A 26376-nucleotide genomic window follows, 5' to 3' on the forward strand; every position below is an offset into this window, starting at 1 on the left:
ATAGCAGGTTTTCCTCTGGGGGAACATGAAAAAGGGCTGTGTTTCCCTTCAAGTTCTGCTTGGGTGAAAATAAAAGCTTTAGGTTGGGCACATGGCACTCACCTGTAATCTCAGCGGCTTGGGAGGCTGAGGCAGGAGAACCGTGAGTTCAAAGCCAGCCTCAGCAAAAGTGAGGCACTAAGCATCCCAGTGAGGCCCTGACTCTAAATAAAATACAAAATAGGGCTGGGGATATGGCTCAGTGGTCATGTGCCCCTGAGTTCAATACCTGGTATCATAAATAAATAAATAAATAAAACCTTTAGAAAATAAAAACCAGCACCTGGATCATGCTGATAAGAGGGACCAGACCATGCCTGGTCTGACCAATTTGTATTTTTTATAGTCAGTGAGTGAGGTAGAAAGTCTGCAATCCTCAGAGGTAGAGACAGGCCCCCTTAGGGTTCTTATTAGCTGTGTACTCATGAGTAAATTACCTAACCTCACCTGCGGGTATGCTTCTGTGATTGTCGTAGGACTCGGATGAGCTAGATGGAGAGGTGGATGTTGCCTTGAAGCTACAAATTTTACAACCTTTAAAACATTTACAAGTTTTCTAACCTTGAAAGCATCAGACCTCCTTATGTTTGATTCCCCTGCATCAATGTTGAAGGCTCCAAATTAGTAATAGGGTGGCCTACTGGAGTGGACATGACTCAGCATTGAATTGGACAATCATGTAGTGGCAGTGTCTTGCACTTGTCTGTCAAAGACTTTTTTTTTTTCTTTTTTTTACTGCAGTTGAAAAACCAAGTCTCAAAAAGATTGAACAACTTGCACAAAGGAATGCAGCTTAGTTAATAGAGGACCAGGACTGGAATGTAACCCATAAACCTTTTGACTATTCAGTTCTTTCACCATCTTCCAATGGAGATAGGAAAGGAGTGTTTCCTTGGGATTGTCCTGGGATGTCCCTGAGTCCCATGATGGTGTTCCATGCAAGGGACACAGAGAAAAGGATAAAAGTTCTAGACTCTGAAGTGTTTTCAATAGTGGGAGGAGAAAACCATTATTCTTTAGGCATTTAAAATCTTTTAATAATGCTTTTTACCTGCCATTACTAAGCTGAACATGCATTTCAAAGCCTTTTGAAAATTTTATGGAGTAGAATTTCAAAACAGACAACTTAATAGGCTGCTTCTGTGTGAAATGATTCATCTCAAATTAAAATTCTCTCTACATTTTTCAAAACTGATAGGATGATGGTCTCTCTCAGGAACCAAGCTTCTCTAAACCGACCCTTTGTAAATATTAATTGGCCAGTTTGATGCTAAAACACTTGTTGCTCTGTAGACTGCAACTTGCTTACTTCCAGAACTGAGCCCTAAGCTGCATTTAGGACACAGAAGCAGTCTGAAAGACTCACCTACATGTGACCTCACAGAAAACGATCATCTAATTTGCATGTGACTAAGCAACTTAGTAAGAATTTTTCCATTAAGTCACATGATTTATGTCTGGCTTTATTCTTATGTATGCCTCTATTGACTATAAAGTATACGCTCAAAGAGAACTATCTCCCTTCTGTTAGCATAAGTTGGCACTAGTACTCTGCCACTCAACACACACACTCAATTTCCCCTGGGGTGTCCATGGGCAGGTAAAGATAGACCCTCCAAACTTGAAAGCAAGAACCAGAAATTTCAGAAATGGCTATTGGGATCAAAGCAATGTCCTGGGAGCAATCGTAGACTGTAGAAATAAGCTTTCTTTTGGAATCCTGTTGGGGGTTTTATTTTTGCCTGTTTATTTCAAGAACTCACCTAAAGTGAGAATCTTCACACAAGAATCTTTTTCCCAGGTGCAGAGGATGATAAACAGATTTCTTACTTGCCTGCTAAGTGCTCCACTGTGTTTGGAGGCAAATCTTATAGGCTGTGGCTCCAGTTAACTAGGAGCACAGATCAAGGACCAGTTCAGGCACACCAGCCCCAGGAATGGAGCTCAAGCCACGATGCAGGAGTCTTGGGATGCCCTTCTGCTTTGGGTTTCAGCACCTCTGAGCACTTCCTCTCCATGCTTGCTCTCTAACTGCAGCAGGCAACAGTTGGGGAAAAGAACTCTCTGGGTACAATGACATCAGGTGGTATTATCTTGTCCTTGGGAGAGGGGGAAATGAAGCTCTTAGAACAAGACCCACTCAACTGAGCCGTTGCTAACTTCATTTCCTGAGAGATTAAATTGAGCTGATTATATAATACCATAATTTGTTTTCTGGATTTTTTCTTTCTCAGCCTTGGGGAGCTGCGCAGATAGAACTTCAGCATAGATTATTGCTTAATGAGAGGGCTCTCTTCTCCCTAGGACATAGAGCAGAGCAAAAGGCAGGTAGGATTGGGAAGCAGAATTGCCAGGACTTCTCCTGTCTTTTCTGCCAGCAGCATTACTGCCCTCCGTCTTCTCATTTCACTTTATAGTTTGGGGGTCAGCATTCCTGACACCTTCCCCAATCCAGGGTCAGATAGCTGTGGGTCAGATGGAGGAGTTCCAGGAGAGAATAAAGCTTTAGCCAACTCCTCCCAAAACTCCATCAAAAGAATATTCTGAGACTTTGAGGTAGATGTGATAAACTTCAACCTGTACTTTGAGAGCCATCGGGGTCTGGAGCAAACCTGACCATCACCATCAGCCCACTGGTAGCCTGTAATCCAGAGGCATCTAGGATCTAGAGTTACTTGCATTGCCATCCCCACGGTGTCTGGAGTGATCAACTCTGGGCTCCTACGGAATTACTGTACTGGGTCATTTCTTGATAGCAATCTTGCTTCCCAGTGCAGTATTTTTTCCACTTACCCTCACTTGGTGACATTTATATGAACTGCACACTCTCTCTTCATGCTATCAGTTAGATTGTACTTTTCTATCCCTTTTGAAACAATGAAATACAATTGTGTGGGAATGGTAATCAGGATAAACTTGCATTTGCCCCAAATAACACTGGAGAAAGAATTTATTCACAAGTGTAACATTTTATTGTAATTAATGTCTTGCCACCCATAGCTGTGGATGAGAACCACTGGCCAGGCTCATGGTATTGGGATTCTGCTCAGATGCTATAAGGACTAGTCTGTCTGTCCATGCATCTAGGGTCCTCACCATTGCCACAGACCTTGCCAACTCCATTTCTTGGTGGAATGGATCTTTTGCTCTCTATTTCCAACTATGGGTGGGATCTTGTTTGGTCGGGCCATGTTGCTAATGCCTTTTCAATGATTCATTACACAAGTTGCCAAATTCTTTTTCCTATAAATTACTTCCAATTCTGTCTCTTATGCACAGAATCAAACCTGAGTTTGTTATGGTGGGACTAAGTCTGTGGGACATGCTCCTTCAGGACCAGTCTAGCAACTAAGATGGTGAACATATACTTGGTGAAGCCCACTACTGTGTCTCTCTCAAAAGAATATTTCGCAAGAATTATGTGAAATTCCATTTCAGTGATCAGAACTAAAGTTTTATATTAAACATACAAATTTTCATTTGTTTACATTAGATAAATAATGTTTCTTAGTGAATTCAGTTTAAAATTACAAGCCCAGACTCTTTACATACTCTTTAGGATTGCTGTCATGCTAAAATGACATGCTAAGTAGTTGTGGTGGGCCTATGTGCTTTCATTGCTTGGCACTACTGCTCAGTTATCACTGTGTATGACTAATTTTAATTATAACACAATAATGCTCCAATTGCCACGAGTTTCCCCACACAGTAACTTTTAAAAATTCTTTTTATTACTTATGCATAGCCATTGTGACAAAGAAAGTGCACTTTGAATTTTGCACTGTTGTTTTTTTGGTTGGTTTTGGTACTGGGGATTGAACCCAGGGGTGTTTTACCAGTGAGCTGCATTCCCAGCTCCCCACCCCCCTGGCCTTCCCCTTTTTTTGAGACAGGGTCTTGCTAAATTGCTTAGGGCCTTACTAAATTGCAGAGTCTGGCCTTGAACCTGCAATTCTTCTGCCTCAGCTTCCCAGGTTGCTGGGATTACACACATGCACCACTGTGCCCAGCAAATGTTGCACACTTAAAGAATGTGATTTATTTTATTATCAACTAGATGTTAAAATTAATTGTTTCATTATGTAATGACACTGTAACTGGGTTAAAATAAAAGGATACAATGTATCAGATTAAGAATTCATTACAGTACTCCCAAATCATGGGAAAACAATGGCCCCAAAAATGAGCAGATTTAAAATAAAGTATCTTTAGCATAGTAAAAATTCTCCACAAAAGTTAAAAATGAAAAAGGAGGCTCCAAAACAAAATTAATTTTCCAAGTGGCTCATTTATTAGCCAAGTGAAAAGAACTGTTTGGCAGGGGTGAGATAATTACATGTATTTAATTGCTGCAACTGAAGCAATGTGTCCAAACAAAATGAATTTATTCAGGACTATTAGCTTTTTGACAAGAATAGTCACTCACAGAGTTGGGGACAATGGAATTAGCATCCATACTCAATTCTAGAAAAATAAGATGAGTCATTTTAAATTATTTTTCTTGGCTCTTGATAAGTCAACAGGTATCACTAATACTACATAGCAGTTTATTTGAGAGGTCAAAGACAAATTTGAAGTCATGAGAGTTAGCCTGCATGGATAATTGACATGGAACAATCACAGTTAAGAATATTTTCAAAGATATCAAGAAAAACACTAATTCATTATAATTTGAAGGAGAATCTACTAAGGTATGACAAAACCTATGGTATTAAAAATGTCAACAGTGAAACATGCCTCCAGAATGAGTTGAATCTATATGGATCTATTTTACAATGGATCTATTTTACAATGATGATTTAGCTGTTTGTTATTGAATCATTGGTGCCACCAGTAAACTTCCTTATTCTTATGAACTTAAGCATAATTCCATAAATGCTTATGAGAAATAAAATCTGAATATTCTGATCTTCCTAGTCATGCATTTGTTTGATGGCTTAACACCGGTAAAGTATTATTGTAATTTTTTGAATTCAGGGCCAAGATTAAAATTTTTCTAAGTGGGAAGAATCACCCTTATTCACTGTTTTTGAACACCGACTGGCTTTGGGAATTAGATAAATTAGATAAAATTAGATAAATAATGTTTCTTAGTGAATTCAATTTAAACTTACAAGTCCAGACAGCACTTATATATGAAAATTATTTTTCAGTAATTTTGACCACAATCAAATGAAAAAAAAAAAAAACTTATGTGAAGCTTCTTTACACATTTCCCACGCTGTCACAAGAAGTGATATCTTAATTCCCCACAAATTTGTAGCAAATGTATTTTTTGAACTCCAAAGATAATTCTTGCAGGACATTTCAGACCTCAATAAAACTGCAAAGGAAATTTCCATATTTCAAAGTCTGTCAAATGTACAATGGAAAAGCTTCCACCTAACCTTCAATTGGAAGTAATTAATTTTCAATCTAAAAGGAAAATATCAAAGCAAGAATCTAAGTCTATAAATGTCTTCCAAGCAATGAAAATGCACAATTAAAGTCATATGTTCATGGAGAGATATCAGTATTACGGAATATCATCTGCATAAAAGGACATTTTTAAGGAGGAAATATGTAAAATTTTCTTCTGGATAAGCATTAACCAATAAAAATTTGATAAAATTTGATGAGAAAGCTTGCTTTATAACTAATTATTTTATTATGATATATTTATTATTTCATCAATAAGAAAATGGAAGAAATTTGCTGTCTCTTCTATTATATAAGTTACTACTTAATATCCTCAATTTTGCCTTTTGGCTGACACAACCTAAAATATTTATTTTCTGGTCCATGACAGAAAAATTTTGCCAACCCTACTCTACTTTAATGCATCCTAAACCACTGCCTAACATATAGCATGACTTTGTTCTGGAACAAGTAGTAAGGGAAATTAAACATTAGGAATAAGATCGTCGATACATTTCTTTGAGAAACTGAAGCAAATGATATTCATATTTAACAGTCTTTCAAGAGGTCTAGAGTTGTGATCTAAACACTGTCAGGATTACAAGGGTTCATTTTCCGTATTTTCTTAATTTTAAGATATAAACAGCCAAATATAAGCAATGAATCCCAGTAAAATATTTTCAGAAAAATAAGTCAAATTATATAGTATAAAAACCAAATATATTGATCTGCATATTCAATTATACACATTGAATGAAAAAGCATATCCTAGTTTCAAAAACTTTAAAAAATATTAAAATATACACATAAACATATACATAAATATATATGAATGTGTATGCATGTATATACCATAAGTAAAAAAATTAGGAAATCAGATAATTTTCTGATCATAAATGTGAATAAAAAATTGGGAAATCTAATAATTTTCCACACTTCCCATTAAGTTTGAATATATGTTTCAGTCTACATCAAATAACCATTCCCCAGTCATTTAATGACAGGAGACACAGTTCCAGAGATATAAGAGCTTGTCTTTTTTTTCTAAGATAAGGTTGTATATTTGATGTGATCTGAATCCTTTCTACTTTGCAAAATTTGATGGGAGAGAAAGTGCCTATTAATAAATAATAAATTGTATAACGGGTTAGAAATTATAATTACCAGAGGGTTAGGGGGAAAGATCAGGGCAGGGGAAAGGAATATAAGGAATGTCAGGAGTCAGAATGGTTTACAATTTTAAATAGTGTGGTTAGGGTAAGTGTCATTGGACTTGAAGGAGAAAAATATAAATGGTCAATGAATATGGGGGGAAAATCTTAAAGATCAATAGTAAAAAAAAAACAAAGCTAAGAAGAAAATCTTTATTGATAAAATTAGCAAAAGTGACAACTATATAAAAATACCAAATTCGTTCTTTCATGGTGTGCTAGCAGAGTGTTAGATTAATTAAATTCTGAGGGTCATTTGGCAACAAAAAATAAAAGCCTTAACAATATGCATATCTCATGAGTCAAGAATTCCAATTTTAGAAAATTATCTTAACAGCAAGTATGCACAAATACTTGAAAATCTTGTCTAACTAGGAAAGATTAAACAATTATCAAACATTCAATAGACTACCAAGCAACGAAACACTGATGCAATCTATATGTATTGACCGGAAAAATCTGTGTGTGTGTGTGTGTGTGTGTGTGTGTAAAGCAAATGTTATTTGGTGATAGCGTACAAAAGACCTTGAACTTCCTGCAGGAGAGGAGTGTCCCTACCATAAGACTCTCCTCCTTGTGTCCATGAACATGAAACCCTGACAATAGGCAGTTTCTGAGGAACTAGCTAATGTCCATGTGGTACGGCCAACTGGGCCTTGTTTCACTGTTTTGGTGACTTTTAAATTCTGTTAGGTAAATGTCATACTTTCCACACGAACTTTAATTTTAAACACAAGCTGCCATTGGTTTCCCTTGATTATTCTACCAGTTTCAATCACTATGCCATAAATTTGTCTCCCTTAATTTTTTTTTTTTTATTGGCCAGACATGTTGTGAAGCTGTTCACAGAGAAGTTAGAAGGGCGTATCAGCAACAGTTTTCAATAGAAGTTTTCCATTAGACATAGATCTGAGGAATCCTGGTGACCCAGAAAAAGACCCTGTGCTGTGTAAGGTGTTCTGTTTTGATTCTGCTCAGTGAGCCTCAGATCCATGCCAGGCCATCTATGCATTTTTTTTAAAAAATATTTTTAGTTATGGATGGATGCAATACCTTTATTTTTATGTGGTGCTGAGGATTGAACCCGGTGTCTCACACCTGCGAGGCAAGTGCTCTACCACTGAGCTACAACCCCCAGCCCCATCTATGCTTTAATTCTGCTGGCCAATGGGGCATGCTTTGGTAGTAAATTGGCCTTTCCCTAGATATAATCCAAGAGACTAAAACATGGTTTAACATAAAATTATGAGAGTAAATATTTTATCAATAAAAACTGAAAAAAAAAAAAAAAGGCTGAAACCAACCACTCCCTGAAGAACATCCAGATAACAAGCAGGTCACTCCCACATTTGAAGGGAAAGGCTCATATTTTTTGAGCTTCATCCCCTCTGTTTCAAAAAGAACTTAAAGTGACAAAAGATATGGCTATTAAAATATCTAAATTTTTGGCTCACGAGTTCAAGGCCAGCCTCAGCAACTCAGCAAGGCCCTAAAAGCAACTTAGGGAGACCGGCTCCAAATTAAAAAAAAAAAAAAAAAATTGTGCCTATGAAGTAGGATTGATGGGTATAGTGGACAAACTCCAGACTCCAGGATAACTGATTGCCATTCCCCTATTAATCCTTTCCCTTCAAATGTGGGAGTGACCTGTGATTTGCTTCTGACCAATAGAATGTGGTAAAGGGGCCAGAATGTATGCACTTACATGTGATTGCATAGATAAGAAAGTGTGTTTTGTTGCAATCTCTTGTCCTGGCTTTGGAAGCAAGCTGCTGTGTTGTGGGCATGGCAAGAAATTGTGGGTAATCTGCAGGTACTTCCCTCTTTCCAACCCCACAGCTAGCAAGATACTGGAGCCTTCCATCATACCACTCCAAGGAACTGAATTCTGCAAACCTGAGTGACCATGTGAGAAGGTTCTTCCCCATGGAGCCTCTGTGGCTACCTTGGGATACCTTGTGGCCTGACACCTTGGCGGCAGCCTTCTGAGACTCCTTCCTTATCTTGTTAATGATTTTATATTGACTGTGGTATGAAATGATTATATTTTGGGTAGATTAAATTATATCAAAACCAATTTCACCTTTTTGATTTTAGCTTTTATAATGTGGTTCATAGAAAACTGAAACTTAAATATGTCAGTACTGTTAAGATTGAGAGCAGGTGATCTAGAAGTCAAGTCTGGACTAAATCACAGCCAGAATCCTTGGGGCATGGTGACCTAGCATTGTCCCTGGCAAATCCCTCATCTTGCAAGATGAGCCTTATCTAGCCTGGACCTCTCTTTTGAGCTCTAAAACCCTTGTATCCAATTGTCTACTTGACACACGAGCTTAGATGACTAGTCTCTAAATTCTAAGGGCCCAGAACAATCACTGTGCCTGTGTCAGGGGTCTCCAAGATCACCCTTAGACCTGATTATTTATTTGGACTCTCAGGGCTCAAAATCATCATGCCAAAAAGAAACAATCAGCAAAGGGAAGAGACATACAGGCAAAGTCTAGGAGAAACCAAGCACAAACTTCCAGCTGTCCTTTCCCAGTGGAGTCACAATAATATGTGACAATACATGCCAAGTGTTGCCAGTTTACCCAGGGCTTGGTGTTTGGAGTTGTTACCAGGAGTACTTTGAGTAGATATGTAGAGCCCACACATGTGATTGACATCAACTATTCAGACTTTAGGCCTAACATAGGCATTCACCATTAATCACATTGTTAGGATAAATTTTTTGCTCACGTTGGTACAGCCTGGACCGGGACCAACATCTGAGACATACAAATACTCTCTTAGCAGGCAGAAGATGCCAAGGCTCAGGGGTATTCTCAGGAGCCAACAGGGCCAGTCCTACAGACAGACCTGTCTTGAGAGTGATATGTAGCAACCCAGGTCTGCTAACTTCTTCTGCACTATCCCCTATCCCCCAAGCTGTTCTTCCTCTAATCCCAGCATCTACCATTGCCTAAGCCATGAGCCTGCCTAGATCATGCCACTTAACCCCAGCACCCAATCTGTGATTCTACCTATAAAATCTCTCCCTACCCCAAATCACTTTTCCCTTGGGTTACTACACCCTGGTCTCTTCTCCAGTTTACTTTCCTCCCCACAACTCTCCATGTAATTGACTTACATGGGAAAGATTTAAGCTTTTGCATTAAGCTATACCAGTTGTACCACAACCTATTCTAATATTCTGTGCAAAGACTCAAGTGAGGAAAAAGTTGGAAACACAAAAATCATAAAACAAGATTCCTACTCTCTTGAGAAAGAAGAGTTCTGGGACATGCTTACTGTGTTAAGCATTATACTAGAAACAAATATTTCTGAATTTTAAATATATGAATATTAAGGTATTACTGGCATTACAATAGTTCCTGAGCCCTCCCCAATCTAGTATTTGTAAAGAAGTATTCTTTAAACATTTAAACATTAGTCATATGAAAGTTTTTATATCAAATAATTAAATCAATCCACTCTAATTTACATCCAGCTTAGGGGAGAGAAAAACACCCAAAACACTATTTAGAAAAAGGACTGGAATAACTGATTTGTTTTCCTTATCTTTGTGGCCCAAATCCTTGCAAATGCTACATTAGATAACAGGGAGAATACCCTATGCTGCTTTGCATATGAACCACTTGTGAAAAACAATCTATTACATAGTACTTCCTGTGGTTAATAATGCCAAGACAAAATTGAAAGCCTGGTGTTACTATCACAAATGGATGAGGGGCCCTGGAACAGAACCATCAGTTACATTATTTAAGACTGAAAGTGTGGATAGTTTATTTTACGATTTAGATTTATATGGATTTACAATCTATCACTTAACTCAGAGATTCTCCACTGCAGGGAGTGTGTGCTTATCTTTTTATTCCCAAGGACTGGAAAGAAGTGATAAACCCTGACACATAGTAGGTGCTTAATAAATGCTTATCAAAACACTGAAAAAGAGTAAAGACAAACATAAAGTGTTTTTACTAGAGTTCAATAATCCATACTTAAATTCAATCTAGAAATAAGAACATGATTTACATTGGGAAATATATTTCAAAGATTTTACAACAGGACAATCATAGAAGGCCTTGATAATTCATGGCGCTCCAGGCATACACACTGCAAAATCCTCTTTTGGGGTCCCTGGGCTTTCAGATGCTTCCCAGGCTTTCAGATGCTCCCCCAGGGGAAGTCAAGACTGGATTTCAGGGTACTCTTTTCTCAACATGCATTATGGAATGTGTTTTTCCATAGAAATCATGTTATCACAAGCCTATAAATAAATCCTGGCTAGCTAAGGTTAAATACAGCACTCTTTCCAAATAACAAAGAATTTCAATTATACCATGAGACAAACAATTTGCTATGGACTGTCCTGTATCAATTAATATATTCTTCTGTAAGAAAACACCTATTAAATTTAATGATTTTCTGGCATCACTGATTGTTCTATTAAGTTTTTCATCACTGTAAACTGCAAGTGCAAACATTTAAGAGAAAGAAATTTTTATCTCCCATTTTCTTTGCCACTTTTACACTTTGAAAATTCAAAACAGATATGTCATATAGAAAAATGAATGAGGCATAAAATATTTCAGATTTACATATTGATAAAGAAGAAAACAAGATTATCAGGAGGGCTGATAATCCTGAAGTACACTATGGTACCATCATTTAATCATGGCTTAGATGTAAGACTGTAGCACAGCAGTATTAGTATATTGCAAATATCTTTAGAAGAGAAATTCTTGGAAATTTTATGTGTGGATTCAGGGGTTTTCCAACATGGAAAAATCACACCAACATTCTGGAAACCCTAGGTGATTGGGGATCATTTTAGAACTGGAAAGTACATGCCAGGCCTTGTGTCATACACCTGTAATCTCAGTGACTTGAGAGCCTGAACCAGGAAGACTGCAATTATGCAAGATCCTGTCTCAAAAAAAAAAAAAAAAAAAAAAAGACAAAAACCCAAAACAAAACAAAAATCTAGAATTACAAAGTATAGCAAAACAAAAGTGATAGGTAAAAAATATAACTTCTAGCAGATCTATACAAATACCAAAACCACAATAAATCTGGTTTTCATTTTACTGTTTCTTTCACACCTTACATTTTCAAAAAAGTCTCAAGGAAATTTTCTTTCCAATAAGAGAATTCAACACATTTTAAAATGAAAACACAACAAAAAAAGATGCTGCTTTCTAGAAATCCATCCTCATGCAATACAGTATTCTCTAAAGAGGATTAATATAAAAATCAGATTATTTACCTCTGGCAAAATACAACATGAAAACCCCTGGGGAAAATTTATTTCTAAAATTTCTGATTGCCTTTTTTTCGACCACATTATTGCAAAATAGCAAAAGAATGATTATATCTTAGCTAGGTCCCTTCTCAGAATCTCTCTTGACATTCTGTAAAATTTGTAATATTAAGACTAAAGAAGTGTCCATGCATCAAGCTGAAGATAGTGAGTGACTAATATTCAAGAGCCAGCTCCTTGGAACTATAAATAGGGTTAGTGTTAGTATATTCATTAACGTCTCAAGATACTATCAACCCTGAAAAAAAATGGCCACTGCTACACAACGCTAAAGAGTCACATATAGTGAATGGATAACATGAAAACCTTTTTTTGGGGGTAGTCTTGGAAATTTAAATGGAACAGTTACAAACAGGGTGAGCATATGTAAGTGGTTAAATTGCTAGAAAACAGGAAGGTAGATGGGACTTAACTACCACACCTAGCAAAGACTGGACCTGTGTAGGCTTTTATATACAGCAAAAAGCAGGGAGGGTTAGGCACTTAAAAGCTTTTTGATGGAAATCCAGGGGAAGAACTTGGGCCAACAAGTATTATTATTACTATCAATAATAATATACTATTCATGAAGAACATGCTATCAGAAACATTACAGAGACAAAAGAGCCTAAGATTGTTCTGAAAATGAAATGACACAAGACTGTCCAGAGTATCATTTCTGGATTATAAAATTCAATACTTTTGTACTGCCATATTTACTTATCATTAGTGATAAATATTTCATTGAAAAATTATTAAAAAATTATTGTCAATGATATAAAGTCCTAGCTGATATAGATTATTACCTTACTGGTACCCATCTAATAAGGAAAATATCACCATCCATCTTAAATATCTTTATCATCCAAATATCTTAAATCAATGCTCTTAAATTGTTATTCAAAGGTACTTTCGTTGACTTGCCCCATTACTCTATAATCAAGTCTTTTAAAAATTATAATATCCTATGTATATAAAATAAAAATCTAATGCTGTAAAAAATCTCAAAAATGTAATGTTAGTAATGTTGATTATCTAAAGAACTCAGCTTCATGGAACAGATTTTCGAATATTTATTGCCCATATGGATTAAAAAAAAAAAAAACAACCTTAAATGCAATGTGGCAATGGTCCTAACACACCTGTAAACAGAATACAACTGAAAATTTTACTATACTCATGGTTGTGTAGAAGTTTTTAAGTCTTAAAGCCTCTTAACATAATCATGTATATCTATGTACAAAACATACATAAATTTCATTTTATTTAAAACATACGAAAGAGGTAATTTCAAAATCACACTAAACATAATAAATATAGAACTTGCTTTGTTAAAAATCTACAGTATACATTCAAGTAAAGGTTAAACTTCCAATGCCAACTATATTTGGGACAAAAATTAAACATTTACAATAATCAGTTTCCTAAAAGTGCTATTTTTAATACCTATAAAGAGGAAACTCATTCTAGTGCTTTGTTTCCATCCAAACATCTATACATTCCTTTATTCACAGAACCAGATGTTTCTGTTACTAAAAATACATATCCAAAGCTTTTATATCCTTTTAAAGACATTTAGCATTTCAGCTCTTTGGGGGAAGACAGGGAAGTCCAAACAAACAACTCAGACCATCTTGAATTATTAGAGATGACTGACTTTATGGCATACCCTGTTTCAACTTAGATGTGAAATCTGATGAACATGTTAATGAAAAAAAAAAAAATCCCATCCACACATCTAGGGTAAGTCATCTTTTTCCACATGAGAATTTGTATAGGTCAAGGAGCATCCACTGTAGCAACCTTCCTGTGACCCAGGTCTTGATGCTATGCTCCATTTCTGATTTGTACATTCTCTTCCAACCTGATTTGGTGTAGTTTCTTCAGGAGTTATATTCAGTACATTGATTGAACTGTTGGAAAAAGAAAGGTAAATCTTTATAATTATCCCTTCCCTCTTTTATATTATATATGCTTTAGATATCCCTCAATGTCTAAATTCTGGCTGCTCCCACATCCTGTGCTAAGTACATTTTGAGGACATACTGATCAAGAACATTAAAGAGAAGTGCTTCAAAATGGGTTATCATTTTTACCTATCCATCTCCTTACTATCGATTTTATCTGTCCCTCTAATCTACTCTGAAGCATGCTGCCCAAGTGAAGCCTAAAGTAGATACAGAACATGTGGATTTTGAAAGCTAATGCTCCATGTCTCCATCTTTCTGCTACTATTTTCTAATCCTATTGTTTTTTTCTTTGCTTGTGTGCTTGTTCATGCTTGCTTTCATCAGTCCATCCACCCGTCCATTCAGATATTTAATGAGGGCCTATAAAAGTAATTAAGAGATCAGACTCCAAAGCCAGATGGTTTAAGTTCAACCAGCCTCAAAACAAAGAAATATGAAACGATTACTTTAAAATCCACAAAGCTGAGTCAATGAATAATATATTTTTATTGCCTGAATACCTTATATAATTTTTTCAGAAAAACTTTTCAAATGTACATTTCCCGTGACCTTTATTTACTAACCTGACCTTACAACATGACAATGTTGTTAGTCCTAAAAACTGAAACCAATTACCTAAAAATTTTATTTACACTTTATCTACACTTAAAAAAATTGCTTATACTTAATTCAGTCCTCAAAATCCCTGAACCTCAGAGCTGTCTCAGGTAAATTCAATGATCAACTTAGTTCTGTAAGTAATACAGCACATGTGTCACCCTGCAGATTCAAAGCACAGCCTTTGTATAAAGTTCTACTCTATAGTAAAAGAAGTAAGGAAGGAGCTGTTATAGAAATTAGTTACAAATACACCTAATTATTTTAATGTAATCTTATTATAAAATAAAACCCAAGTTTCTTCAGGAACAAAACATATAAATTTATAAAATAATATAAAACTCAAGAATTATGTCAAGATGCACAGCTTTATGTAATTCTATTCTGTTCATCTCATTCTCAGAGGTTAGAATAGTTAAACAGAGTTCATTTAAGCACCAAAATTTTGTTTCTTTGCCACTAAAGTTGTTTAGGGTAGCCCTCAAAATACAAAAACAGAAAATCTTTTTAATAATACATTTTTATTTACATATATTTTTGGTGCCACTGAATGTTTACAATGAACCAAACTTAACTTATATTAAAACTTAACTCACATCCTGTCATGTAGGTACTGAATGTTAGACTTTTTAATTAAACCACAAAACAATGCCTTCAAGGAATACTGACCTGTCAAATATTTCATAATAAAAATAATTATGTAAAAAAGTAAAAATTTACAAACTTAAAAATGACTGAGATAACTTAGATATAAAATGACTTCTTTGTATATGATGAGAATTTATATCTATATGTAGATAATTCTGATTGATAAATTTGGGAGTTACAGTAACATTCCATGTAAGAAAACACTAGGTTTATATTATTGTTAGATTATAAATTAAACTTTCATTTCCCATATTCAACGTGTCTATCAATCTACTGGCCTTATCTTCAAATACACCTCAAATCTCTACATTTTTATCTTCACATATGACCTGAGTTCCAATGACCATAATCTCTCATCTCAACTCCAATAATGTACTCCTAACTGGATCCCCTGGCTTAATTACTGACTCTTATACTGTTTTCCACATAACAAAACTGTACACTTTTAAAAACTTGGATTCCCACCCAAATCTTGAATAAAATTCTGTAATGCTTATCCAATGCCCTTAGAACAATATGTGATCTACAAACTATGTACTACATAAAAACTGTGAAAACAATATTGTTATATTATTTAAAATATTAACTATTGCAAATAAAATTGTATTTTACATGTGAAGTAAAAAGACACACATTATATAATTTTGAGCTCAAAGAATAGGAACCAGATGTACCTTGCTTGCTGCTGTACTCCTGGCACAATGCCAATATACTGGATACCTAGTAAGTACTTGTAGATTGAATAAACACATCTACAAAATTTCTATCCCAAACTTCTACTATTGCTAATACTACAGGTATGTCAACTTCTCCTCAGCATTGCAGTTTTTGGAAACACGTAAAAAGATCACCCACAAACAAATACCTATGTTCAGATACACAGGAACGTGTTGGACAAAAGTCTGAAGTAGAAGGTGAAGCAGGAAGAGATTTAGTCAGTTTGGAAATGCAAGCTGGAGACCCATTAGACACACTGTGAGGCTTCTTCTGCTGTGTCCTTGAGTGCACTATAAGATTGTCCCGATCAGAACCTGTTAAAAAAAAAAAGGCGGGGAGGATGCAGTACATGTGGTGAGGTATTAAAAACAGTGAAGACAGCTACTAGGATGATCCATTTGAAAGAGATATGAGAGAACAAATTAAATTAACTTGCCATATCCTGCAAACAGAAAGATCTAGTTATAAAAATGTTACCTCTAGACTGTGATTTTTCAAAACCTGACATTATTTCATTCACAATGAAAGTTACTTAAGATAGGCATAGTCTTCCTCTCATTCTCATTTTGACTCACTAAATAAAATCTTAAAGTTGATTTTTAGGTCAAATTAAAAGAACTTTTCCTCCTGATCTACAAAGGTTTATATTAATAATCTGTACATTTCATTTGGATACATATTCAGATTAAAGAGTTTATGAAGTACTCACTTCCTGAGAAGGCACTGAAAAGTTTCACATTTTCTGAGTTCTGGTAGTCAAATGTAGTCATATTTAAAAACTGCTGTTTTAACCAACTGGCTCTTTCTTCTTCAAAAGCCTTTCTCTACCATGACGACAAACCAAAGAAATAACGGTTAATACTTCAACATACACATGGTTGCCATTTCACGACTTCTCTATTGGTGTTTGCTCTCTGGCTTATTTATACATATTCCTTATATATCAAATAAATTAACCTAGGAAACTAAGAATATCATGTTTAAAAATTCTACCCATTTCACCAAATAAACCAACAATCCCTATTTTCATAGTAATTTTGAATTCAAATGAACAATGCAAAAACATACAGAACTCATTATAAACATAAAATCATAAACAGAAAAAGTACTTTATAAATTAATAAGTGGGGGGAAAAACGGACTTCTGGCTTCATCAATCATTTCTTTCATTCTCTAGCCCTTTACCAGCCACCACCACTAAGCCACAAGAGGGCATATACAGGTTATGTCACACCTCACCTTTCTGAACAGCAGTCTCTCATCCTTCCCTCTCATGTCCCAATGCCACCACTGTCCCCAGTGACCACCAGCAGCTAATATTTTTATGCAAAGAAAGACACCAGGCAAAGTAGCAAGAGCAGTGTCAGAGACAGGGGCACAGAATGAAGGTGCTCCCACGGGACATGCTGGCACAAACTGCTCTTGCTCCCCCCCCACCCCAGGAGACAGCTACTGATAAAATAGACTTTCATAGTGGGGGAAATCCATGTCATATCACCTCTTAAAATATAGAGTCCTTTATTCATAAATATTAATACAGAATCATGTATCTTCATCACACATTGGAAGAAAACTAATGACATGAAAAAAAGGCCAAGATATGTATATGTGTGTATATATATATATATATATATATATATATATATATGATGACCATGGGTAACAGGTAATTCAATAAATGGAAAAAACCTTTAAAAAATTTTAACATATATTATCAGATGAATCAATGACTGTAAAACAAAGCTTTATAAAGAAAAGCAAAATTAAGATTTTTTTAAAAAGCAAAAATTAGAACATTTAAAAGATAAATTCTGAAAACAAACTATGTGGCTAAAGTGAATAATAAAACTAACTCTGAACACCAGTTTGGTGATTCATAAGATAAAGGTAAAAGAATATCTAAAGAAATACTCAGAATGCCAAACATTGTCTGAACATACAGATGTCTAGAATACAGCAAAGTCAAAAAAGAGAAAAATTTAAAAATAGATAAAATTTCCGTAGACACAATCTTCCAGATAAAAAGAACTATTTAGACATATCCTGGTAAATTTTCAGAATAGTAGGAACAGAAAAGTCCAAACACTTCCAGAGAAGGGGATAAAAACTAACGTTATCTACAAAGTAATATAGGTTATAATATAATCTGGCCTTTCTTTAACAAAATCAAACATGAGAAGAAATGGAATAATTCTTCCAACACTATGAGGAGAAAAAAAGGTGACAGAACAAATGTGGAATGTATTTTTGGGTACTCCAGGATTCAAAATGTTTATCTCTTATGTACTATTTATGAAAAGTTACTTCAGATGGTAACATTGGAAATTCAAAAGAAACCCCTAAGAGAAAAGTATGAGATACATATAAGAAATACAGCAGCTAAGTCTTTATTTAGAAAATATAGAAAGTCAGAAAGGAAGCTACAGAGAAATTCAAAGAATTCACTAACTAGTAATACAGCTCTTCTGGGTATCGAAGTGTTAATAATACAGAAAATTTTCTATGTGTCTAAACATATTAGTTTATGGAATGAACAATATTTATATAATCATGATGCTATCAGTGTTGTTGCCTGGTTTTAAATTTTCAAATCTCAACTTTTGACAAAGTACTTATTTCTACCCTGATTATATTACAGGATGGAACACAAATGTGTTAACACCTGACAATGAAAAATAATACCATAAACAAAAATAGCCAAGTAAAGGGGGAAAGAGGGGTGGAAGAGGATAACTATCAGAATTTCTTCATCTTTCTTTGCAGGGATTTGATACTGTCTGAAGATGAACAAATGTGATATGGAAACATCAAATATATTATTTATTTACAGTAAAAAAGGAAACCAAAACAGCAAAAGTCATAATATTAAGAAGTCAGATGTGAATTAGGAAGAGTATAGATGGAAAATACCATAAGATCACTATATTCTTTATATTACACAACAGAGAATTGATAGACTAACATCGAGAAAAAATTATTTAAATACTATATATTTAAGTTAAAAGAATACTTTCAGAAGAATTTACCAACACAAACATTTAACAGTGGTTACCACTAAGGAGTGAAACTAGGAATAAAGGAAGAGGATTTTTTTTCTCACTTTGTAGTCATATTTTTTTTTTTTAAAAACTGTTCAGACATTACTTCTATAATTTTTGAATGGAAACATATAGGTAATACATTGCTTTAAAAAGCAAGCTGTAGAATTATACATGAATAAACAATCTAAACTATTAATTATTAATGCATACATCCCTGAATGAGAGACTGGAGATAGAAGGAGAATTTTGTTTTTAACTAATTTTTTCCCTCCAAACAAAGCACATGTTCTTGCTTGACTGTCTTCTGGCATACCTACTGATAGAGGCTAAGGTGCCTAAGACACTGTTGTATGAAACTAAAACACTTCACAGAAAAAAGCCAATCTGAAAGGAATAAATAAATGCTTATAGCTTATATTTTAAAAACTGCAATTCCCAATCTGGTAAGGGAAAAAAGATATCACTCTATAATATTCATATGCTTAGCCTCCCTTCAGCTTATGAGATGACCAATAAAATCCTTTAGAGAAAAAACTGGATAAGAAAGAAAGAAAAGCAAACTAAAAGCACTCTACTGAAGGCTATGTCCCAAACTCCCGAATTTTCAAAAGCACAACTATTTAAAATACCTCCAATCCTAAGCGAATAGCAGCTTCTGTAAAGTTTCGTCTTTCTTTCTCAAAATTCTTTTTTTGCTCTTTAAAAAGGGACCATTCTTCTTTGAGGCGTTCCTTTTCTTCCAACAAATAACAGTCTCGTAATAGTGAAGTGGTATCATCGTCACATGCAGTAGCGAGCTGCTGCTATTAATTTTAAAACATAGTAAGTTCCAGGGGATCCCTGCAACACTCCGAGTCGAAATGAAAGCAAGGGAAGACAGGTTAAACTTTAGCAAAAGGGCAGAAATTTATGAAGAATCAGAAAGTCACATGACAATTCTCCTTTCCCAAATACTACTATCTCAACTATATAAGAAAGGGTACAGGACATCACCTGTTAGCAGACAACTTGGTTTAGACTGGGAAAAGTGATAAATATAAAGATCTTAAGAAATACAGGAATAAAATCTAGTAAGATTCTGTAAAATTCTGGCCTTTTATAGGAGAGAACAGCTTTGAAAGGTAATTCACATTTACCTGTAAAAGTTGCTGCTGTGTTTTAATCATTTCTTTACATTGCTGAATTTCTAACTCCAGTTTCTCAGTTTCTTGTTCATGGTCTTGTCGTGATATCACATCTTCATCATTAAAACCTTCTAAATGTACCTTTGAAACTAACAGAAACCCAGTTAAGGTGACAAAGATTAATACCACCATTAGTTTTGGGATGTTTTGAGCATGTATTTAAAAATCAAGGGTCTCAGAACTTTTTGTAGAATCTCACAGTTTTTTTCAAAAAGATAGGGTTGTTTTTTTTTTTTTTTTTTTTTTTTTTTTGTACCAGGAATGAACTCAGGGGCACTCAACCACTGAGCCACATCCCCAGCTCTTATTTTATTTAGAGACAGGGTCTCACTGAGTTGCTTTAGTGCCTTGACATTCCTTATGCTGGCTTTGAACTCATGATCCTCCTGTCTCAGCCTCCCAAGCCGCTAGGATTACAGGCGTGAGCCACTGCGCCCGGCTAGTGCTTTCCTTTTAATAAACAAAATAAAGTTAAATTTGTTATTTTAACATTATAAAGTTTTTAAAAAGCAAAGCAACTAGAAGTTCATAACAACTCTAAATTTGTATGACTTTATGGATAAATGATATTTTTGCAAAGCTCTGTTGTCAACCTTTAATTTGTAATCCATATATATGCAAGACTATGTCCTGATTAGAAATAGACAAATTAGCTACATTAACAGAATGTTAACAAAAATAACAAATTCATAACTATGTTCTTGTTGATAGTGTTTTAGAGATCAATGCAGTCTTCAAATCTTGTTCTCTCATACTACATTCAACAAATAGGAAGTCCAGACATACTTACTATGTACTAAAAGACAATGAGGACTAACATGAATAACATGTACATTAATACTGAGACTAATAATTTTGCTCACTATTCTTTACTACTTAAAACAACGATGTTGAATAAATTTTTGGTAATTTAAAATAAATTTTCTTTCATGAACTTCTTTTAAACCATGTAGACTTTATTTAATAAATATAAAATATTAGGGATATATTCATCAACATAGATTTAAGTGTAAGTCAGGGAATAATGTCTAAAATAATACTGTTGAACTGAACCAGGATATGCTACTTTATATTCTTCTTAATTGATATTTTGCATTGAACATCTATTATTTTGAAAATAATTTTTAATTACTTGGAACCTAGTGACATGCAAATATCTTGGAGTGAGCAAAAGATTCATCTTTTTCTGTATTAATGAATGTCTTCATTTTCAAGATATAGAAAAAAAAATAGTTTGCTCAACTGTATACTGCATTCAGAGCAGATGGATACATGAAATCCTCTTTTCAAAGATTTACTTTGAGAACAAAGTATATTTTTCTTACTGAAGTTAAAATTTCATGGCAAAAAGTAGGCAAAATCTTGCTTTAAAACCACCAAATTGAGCTACCAGCTTCATGGCAGAGCCCATACTGTGGCTTTCCAAGTGACTGGAAATAAATGGCTTATCACAAAATCATTTTGCATGCAGGAAAGAAGTAGTTACCTTGATTATCAAGTTTTTCTACATGACTTTTCAAAATTCTCCACTGTTTTCTGATGCTGTTTGTAAGCTGCTCTCTCACAGTTTCACAAGATAGGTCCCACATACTCTCTCTGGTTAGTTCTCCAGCATCTTCTTCAACATCAGAGATAACCTACAAATGATGACAGTGAAAAGAAAAAGACCAGTATTTTAAAATGGTTTTACAACCAGGCAGTAATGATCAGATTGATTACAAGAAAGAGACCTACCTAAATAATTTCTGCGTTGTATTTTAGGCATACATGACCCAGTACTTTTATTTTGAGAAAAAACAATTTTGAAGATAATAACTCCCCAACTTAGTTCTCCTTAAATCTGAATTTGAATCTAAGTAGTGACAAAAGTCATGGAGCTGTTTGAGGAAGAGATGCTCACTACCTGTCTAAACTCATATAGAGAAGTGTTACATTAAGTGTCACACAGTCAAGTTCAATCAACTTGTTACTAATCTTAAGCTGCTTATAACATATATATATATATATATATATATATATATATATCAGAAACTAATAAACCTTTGAAATAACCTCTAAAGTAAAAGCAACTATTAATCCTACTTTCCTCATACAATTTTTATACAACTAGAAATCTTTTAATTATGACAAGACATGAAATTATAGAAGAATGTAGCAAATTTTAGTGATAAATTATTATATAAAGAATTACAGTAGGACAAAGGACATGGGAAAATAATACTAAAAGGCAAATGTCATAATGACCTGCTATCTACATAAAATAGTTCTAATTTGTTATTATCATCCAGGAAGGCAGATATACTTTATTAATTTGAACAATAAAAAGAAAAAAATAAGATACAAGATGGAAAGAAAGAGTTGATTAGACTGTTCCCACAGCAGATACAACAGCACTGGGCTAAAAGAGGTCAAGGTCCCCAAGGCAGAACATGTACAGGAAAGGCCCAGGATGTGGCTCTTGTGATTCTGATTGTTGATAATTTATCTTCAGGAGTTACTTGTCAGTAACTTCCAAGGAGTCACATCTTTTCTTCTGTCTATTATATACAAGTCTATCAGAATACAGATTGAATATCCCTTTTCTATAATGCTTAGGACTAGAAGTGTTTCAGATGTTTTTGGATTTTGCAATATTTGCAATATATACGTATACATAATCTCAGGGATGGGACTCAAATCTAAACCCAAAATTCATTTATATTTCATATATACCTTATACACACAGGCTGAAAGTAATTTATATATATTTTAGTAAGCTTTTGTTTTGACTGCAACCTACCACACGAGGTTATCTGTGGCATTTCCTACTTGTAGTATCATGTTGGTACTCAAAAAGTTTCAGATTTCAGACCTATACTACAAATTAGTTGTTTAAAAAAACTAGTAAGATTTCTTACTGGGTGTTTCCCAAACAGTATAACAAGATGAAAATTAAAAATTTACCTAACTTGAATTTTAGGTATCAAATAGCCAACGTAATAGGTATTTCATTTAGCAAGCCAGCTAAATAATAAACGAAATATGGATGTTATTTAGGCTAAAATGCGCCAAAATCTTTCCTTTAAAGAAGGGAATGGTTGATTACTTAAACTTTAAGATTAAAGGAAGCTAGAAAAATGGATCTTCTAAAAACAGCAAATATACTTAACAGGTATTTCCCCAAACTTAATACATTGGAATTATGAAGAATTACACACTGGCTAACTCATGGGAGGAAAGGCATCTGAGAAAAGAAAGATCTCCTTGATTTATTACTCACTTTTTCTGAATAAAGGTGATAATGAAAGATTATTAAAGGATGGGTCAAAAACTGAGAAAGACTAAGTAATGGAAACTATGCTAAGTCTGAAGAGGTATCAGTGAAAGTTAACAACTGACTAGAAATGAAGGCTTTGTGAGAAAAGGTTAACAGCTGATTAGACTGTTCCCATAGCAGATACAACAGCACTGGGCTAAAAGAGGTTAAGGATGGGTCAAAAACTGAGAGTATAAAAGAATACAGTTTGTATTCTCAGTTTCAGTTGTGTTCAGTTATCTTAGTCAACTAAGATCCTAAAATACATTTGGAGCAGTAAGGTATTTTCAGGGGAAGGGAGAAATCACATATAACTTTATAAAATATTAACTATTTTATTATTAGCTACTAATTATTAATATCTTATTGTGCCTAATTTATACATTAAACCTTCTCAGAGGTATATGTTATGGTTTGGATATGAGGTGTCCCCCAAAAGCTCCTGTGTTATGCAGGAATATTGATAGGTAAAATGATTAGATTAGCAGAGCTGTAACCTTCCTAGTTTCAATGGACTAACTGGATGATAACTGTAGGCCAGTGGGACATAGCTGGAGGAGGTGGGTCACTGGGTACATTCCCTGAAAGGATGCATCTTTCCCACAGTTCCTTCCTCCTTTCTCTCTCTCTCAGCTTCCTGGCTTCCATGAATGAAGCAGCTTGTGTCTATCATGTCCTTATGTCATGATGTGCTGCCTCATCGTGGGCCCAAAGCAATGAACTCAGCTGATCATTGACTAAGCCTGTGGTACTGTGAGCCAAAATAAATTCTCCCTCCTCTTAAGTTGTTCTTGTTGGGGATTCAGATCACAGTGATGAAAAGCTGACTGATATAGTATATGTATAGGAAAAAACATGAGAAAGTTTAATAGGAAAACAGGATATACAGGGTTCAGTATGATCTGTGGTTTCAGGCATTCACTGGGGGTCTTGGAATGTATTCCTATGGATAAATGGGGTTGGGGACTATGCATTCAAGTAACATTTAAAAACAAATTTTAAAGAAAAATAGGAGGCAGGATGAGCTTATTAGACTTATTTGTTAAACCCCCAAATAAATAAGTCTCAAATATGGGTTTAAAATACAAGTTCTGGTGACTTGCTAAGCATTTCTCATCAACAGTGTTATTTTTAGATTTTAATCACTAATGTGAATTAAGATTACTATCAGATTACTTAACATGTACAATGGTTCTCCACATGTCTCTCCCAAAAAGAGCTTTCTAATATATATATATATATATATTATTTTTTAGTTATAGTTGGACACAATATCTGTATTTTATTTTTATGTGGTACTGAGGATCAAACCCAGGCCCTTGCACATGCTAGACGAGCGCTCTACCGCTGAGCCACAATCCCAGCCCCACCAAAAAGAGCTTCTTGAGGGGAAGAGTCAGTATCTTTTTGCTTTTTCTTTCCAGAAACTACAACATAATGAACAAGCAATAAATACGTAGATGAAATGATTATTTGGTTCCCAAAGTTAACAAAAGTACATCACATGACACTTAGAAATAGTTGAAAAGATATTTGGGGGGCTGTGGCTGTGGCTCAGAGGTAGAGCACTCGCCTAGCATGCGTGAGGCACTGGGTCCATCCTCAGCACCACATAAATATAAAATAAAGATACTATGACCACCTATAACTAAAAAATAAATATTAAAAAAAGAAGATATTTGCACAACGGTTACAGCACGAGCTCTAGAAATAGACTTTGATTCAAATCCTAGTTTTGTCATGTATTATACTGGGCTACTACTGTGGCTCAGTTTCTTCACCTCTAAAATGGGGATAATTATAGTACCTAAATAATCAAAGCTTAATATTAATACTCTCACATATATAATACATATCATAGTGCTTAGTGTGGACTAAGTCACCAAAAGATTATCTCCACTATTTCCCAGGGCATGTCTAGAAACATGCAGGGACACTGGTTGTCACAGTGACTGGAGGTAGCACAGCAGTGACTGTCCTGTTCAAATTACCAATAGTGTATTCACTAAGCATACCTACCCAATGTTTAAACTGCCCTACTGTTATGGTTTGGATGTGAGGCATCCCCCAAAAGCTCACGTGTGAGACAATGCAAGAAGGTTCAGAGAAATGATTAGGTTGTCACAGTTTTAACCCAATCAGTGAATTAATCTCAGGGATTAACTGAGTGGTAACTGAAGTGGTAGGGTATGGCTAGAGGAGGTGGGAATTGGGGTGTGACTATGGGTTATATTTTTGTATCTGGCAAGTGGAGACTCACTCTCTGCTTCCGATAACCATGTGAGCTGCTTCCCTCTGCCACTCTCTACCACCATTATGTTCTGCTTTATCTTGAGCCATGAGGAATGGAGGTGGCCTTCTATGGACTAAGAACTCTGAAACCGGGAGCCCTCAAATTTCTTCCCTAACATTGTTCTGGTCAGATCTTTAGTCATAGCAGTGAAAAAACTGACTAAAACACCTACTTTGCAATCTAAAGAGCATATTAGAGAGAAAAAGGCCACTTACAGTTCCTGTACTATCATCTGCTCTTTCTCTAGGTTTCTTCTTTTGGGGAGAAAGAAGAGAAATCATTTCCTTTTTCATTTGCTGAAGAACCTTCTTAAGTTCAGCATTTTCCATTAGGATTTGTTTCTGACGATATTCATAATCATTCAAGAGAATTTTGTACATTTCATCTTCATTCCTGAGAAAGAAAACATTGTTATGAAAATGCATTGGAGAAAACAAAGTGTAAGTCTATCGATTTAAACTGGCCTTTACCTGGCTTCTGTTTTACCAGTCCTCCAGGAGCCTCTTTTTCCATCAGCTCTCCCCACATAATTTAAAACGTCCATGGCTACAAACATGAACACACAAAACAAAACCAATTCTTATCATATGTTATTCAAAACTTTAATGCATGCTATACACTCTAGGGATATGAGTCAACTTGATATATGGGTTCAGATTTGGGCTCAACAGCCTAATTTCAA

The 26376-nt window shown here is 34.9% G+C and overlaps 1 protein-coding gene across 3 annotated transcripts in view; it reads right to left on the reverse strand.

The window, feature by feature from the left end:
* Positions 1-10602: 10602 nt before the first annotated feature.
* Positions 10603-26376, reverse strand: part of Ssx2ip (SSX family member 2 interacting protein) — a 39372-nt gene continuing 23598 nt past the window's right edge. For all 3 annotated transcript variants that reach the window (XM_026406160.2, XM_026406162.2, XM_026406161.2), the window contains 8 exons: positions 26165-26240; positions 25910-26087; positions 21593-21743; positions 20059-20195; positions 19552-19725; positions 16591-16705; positions 16030-16195; positions 10603-13862 (listed from right to left, as the gene is read on the reverse strand). In XM_026406160.2, the coding sequence (XP_026261945.1) occupies positions 13688-13862; positions 16030-16195; positions 16591-16705; positions 19552-19725; positions 20059-20195; positions 21593-21743; positions 25910-26087; positions 26165-26240 (1172 nt within the window). In that variant the 3' untranslated portion in view covers positions 10603-13687. The remainder of the gene's footprint in view (positions 13863-16029; positions 16196-16590; positions 16706-19551; positions 19726-20058; positions 20196-21592; positions 21744-25909; positions 26088-26164; positions 26241-26376) is intronic.

The sequence above is a fragment of the Urocitellus parryii genome, chromosome 11, assembly GCF_045843805.1.
Source record: "Urocitellus parryii isolate mUroPar1 chromosome 11, mUroPar1.hap1, whole genome shotgun sequence".
In the NCBI taxonomy this organism is placed as follows: Eukaryota; Metazoa; Chordata; class Mammalia; order Rodentia; family Sciuridae; genus Urocitellus; species Urocitellus parryii.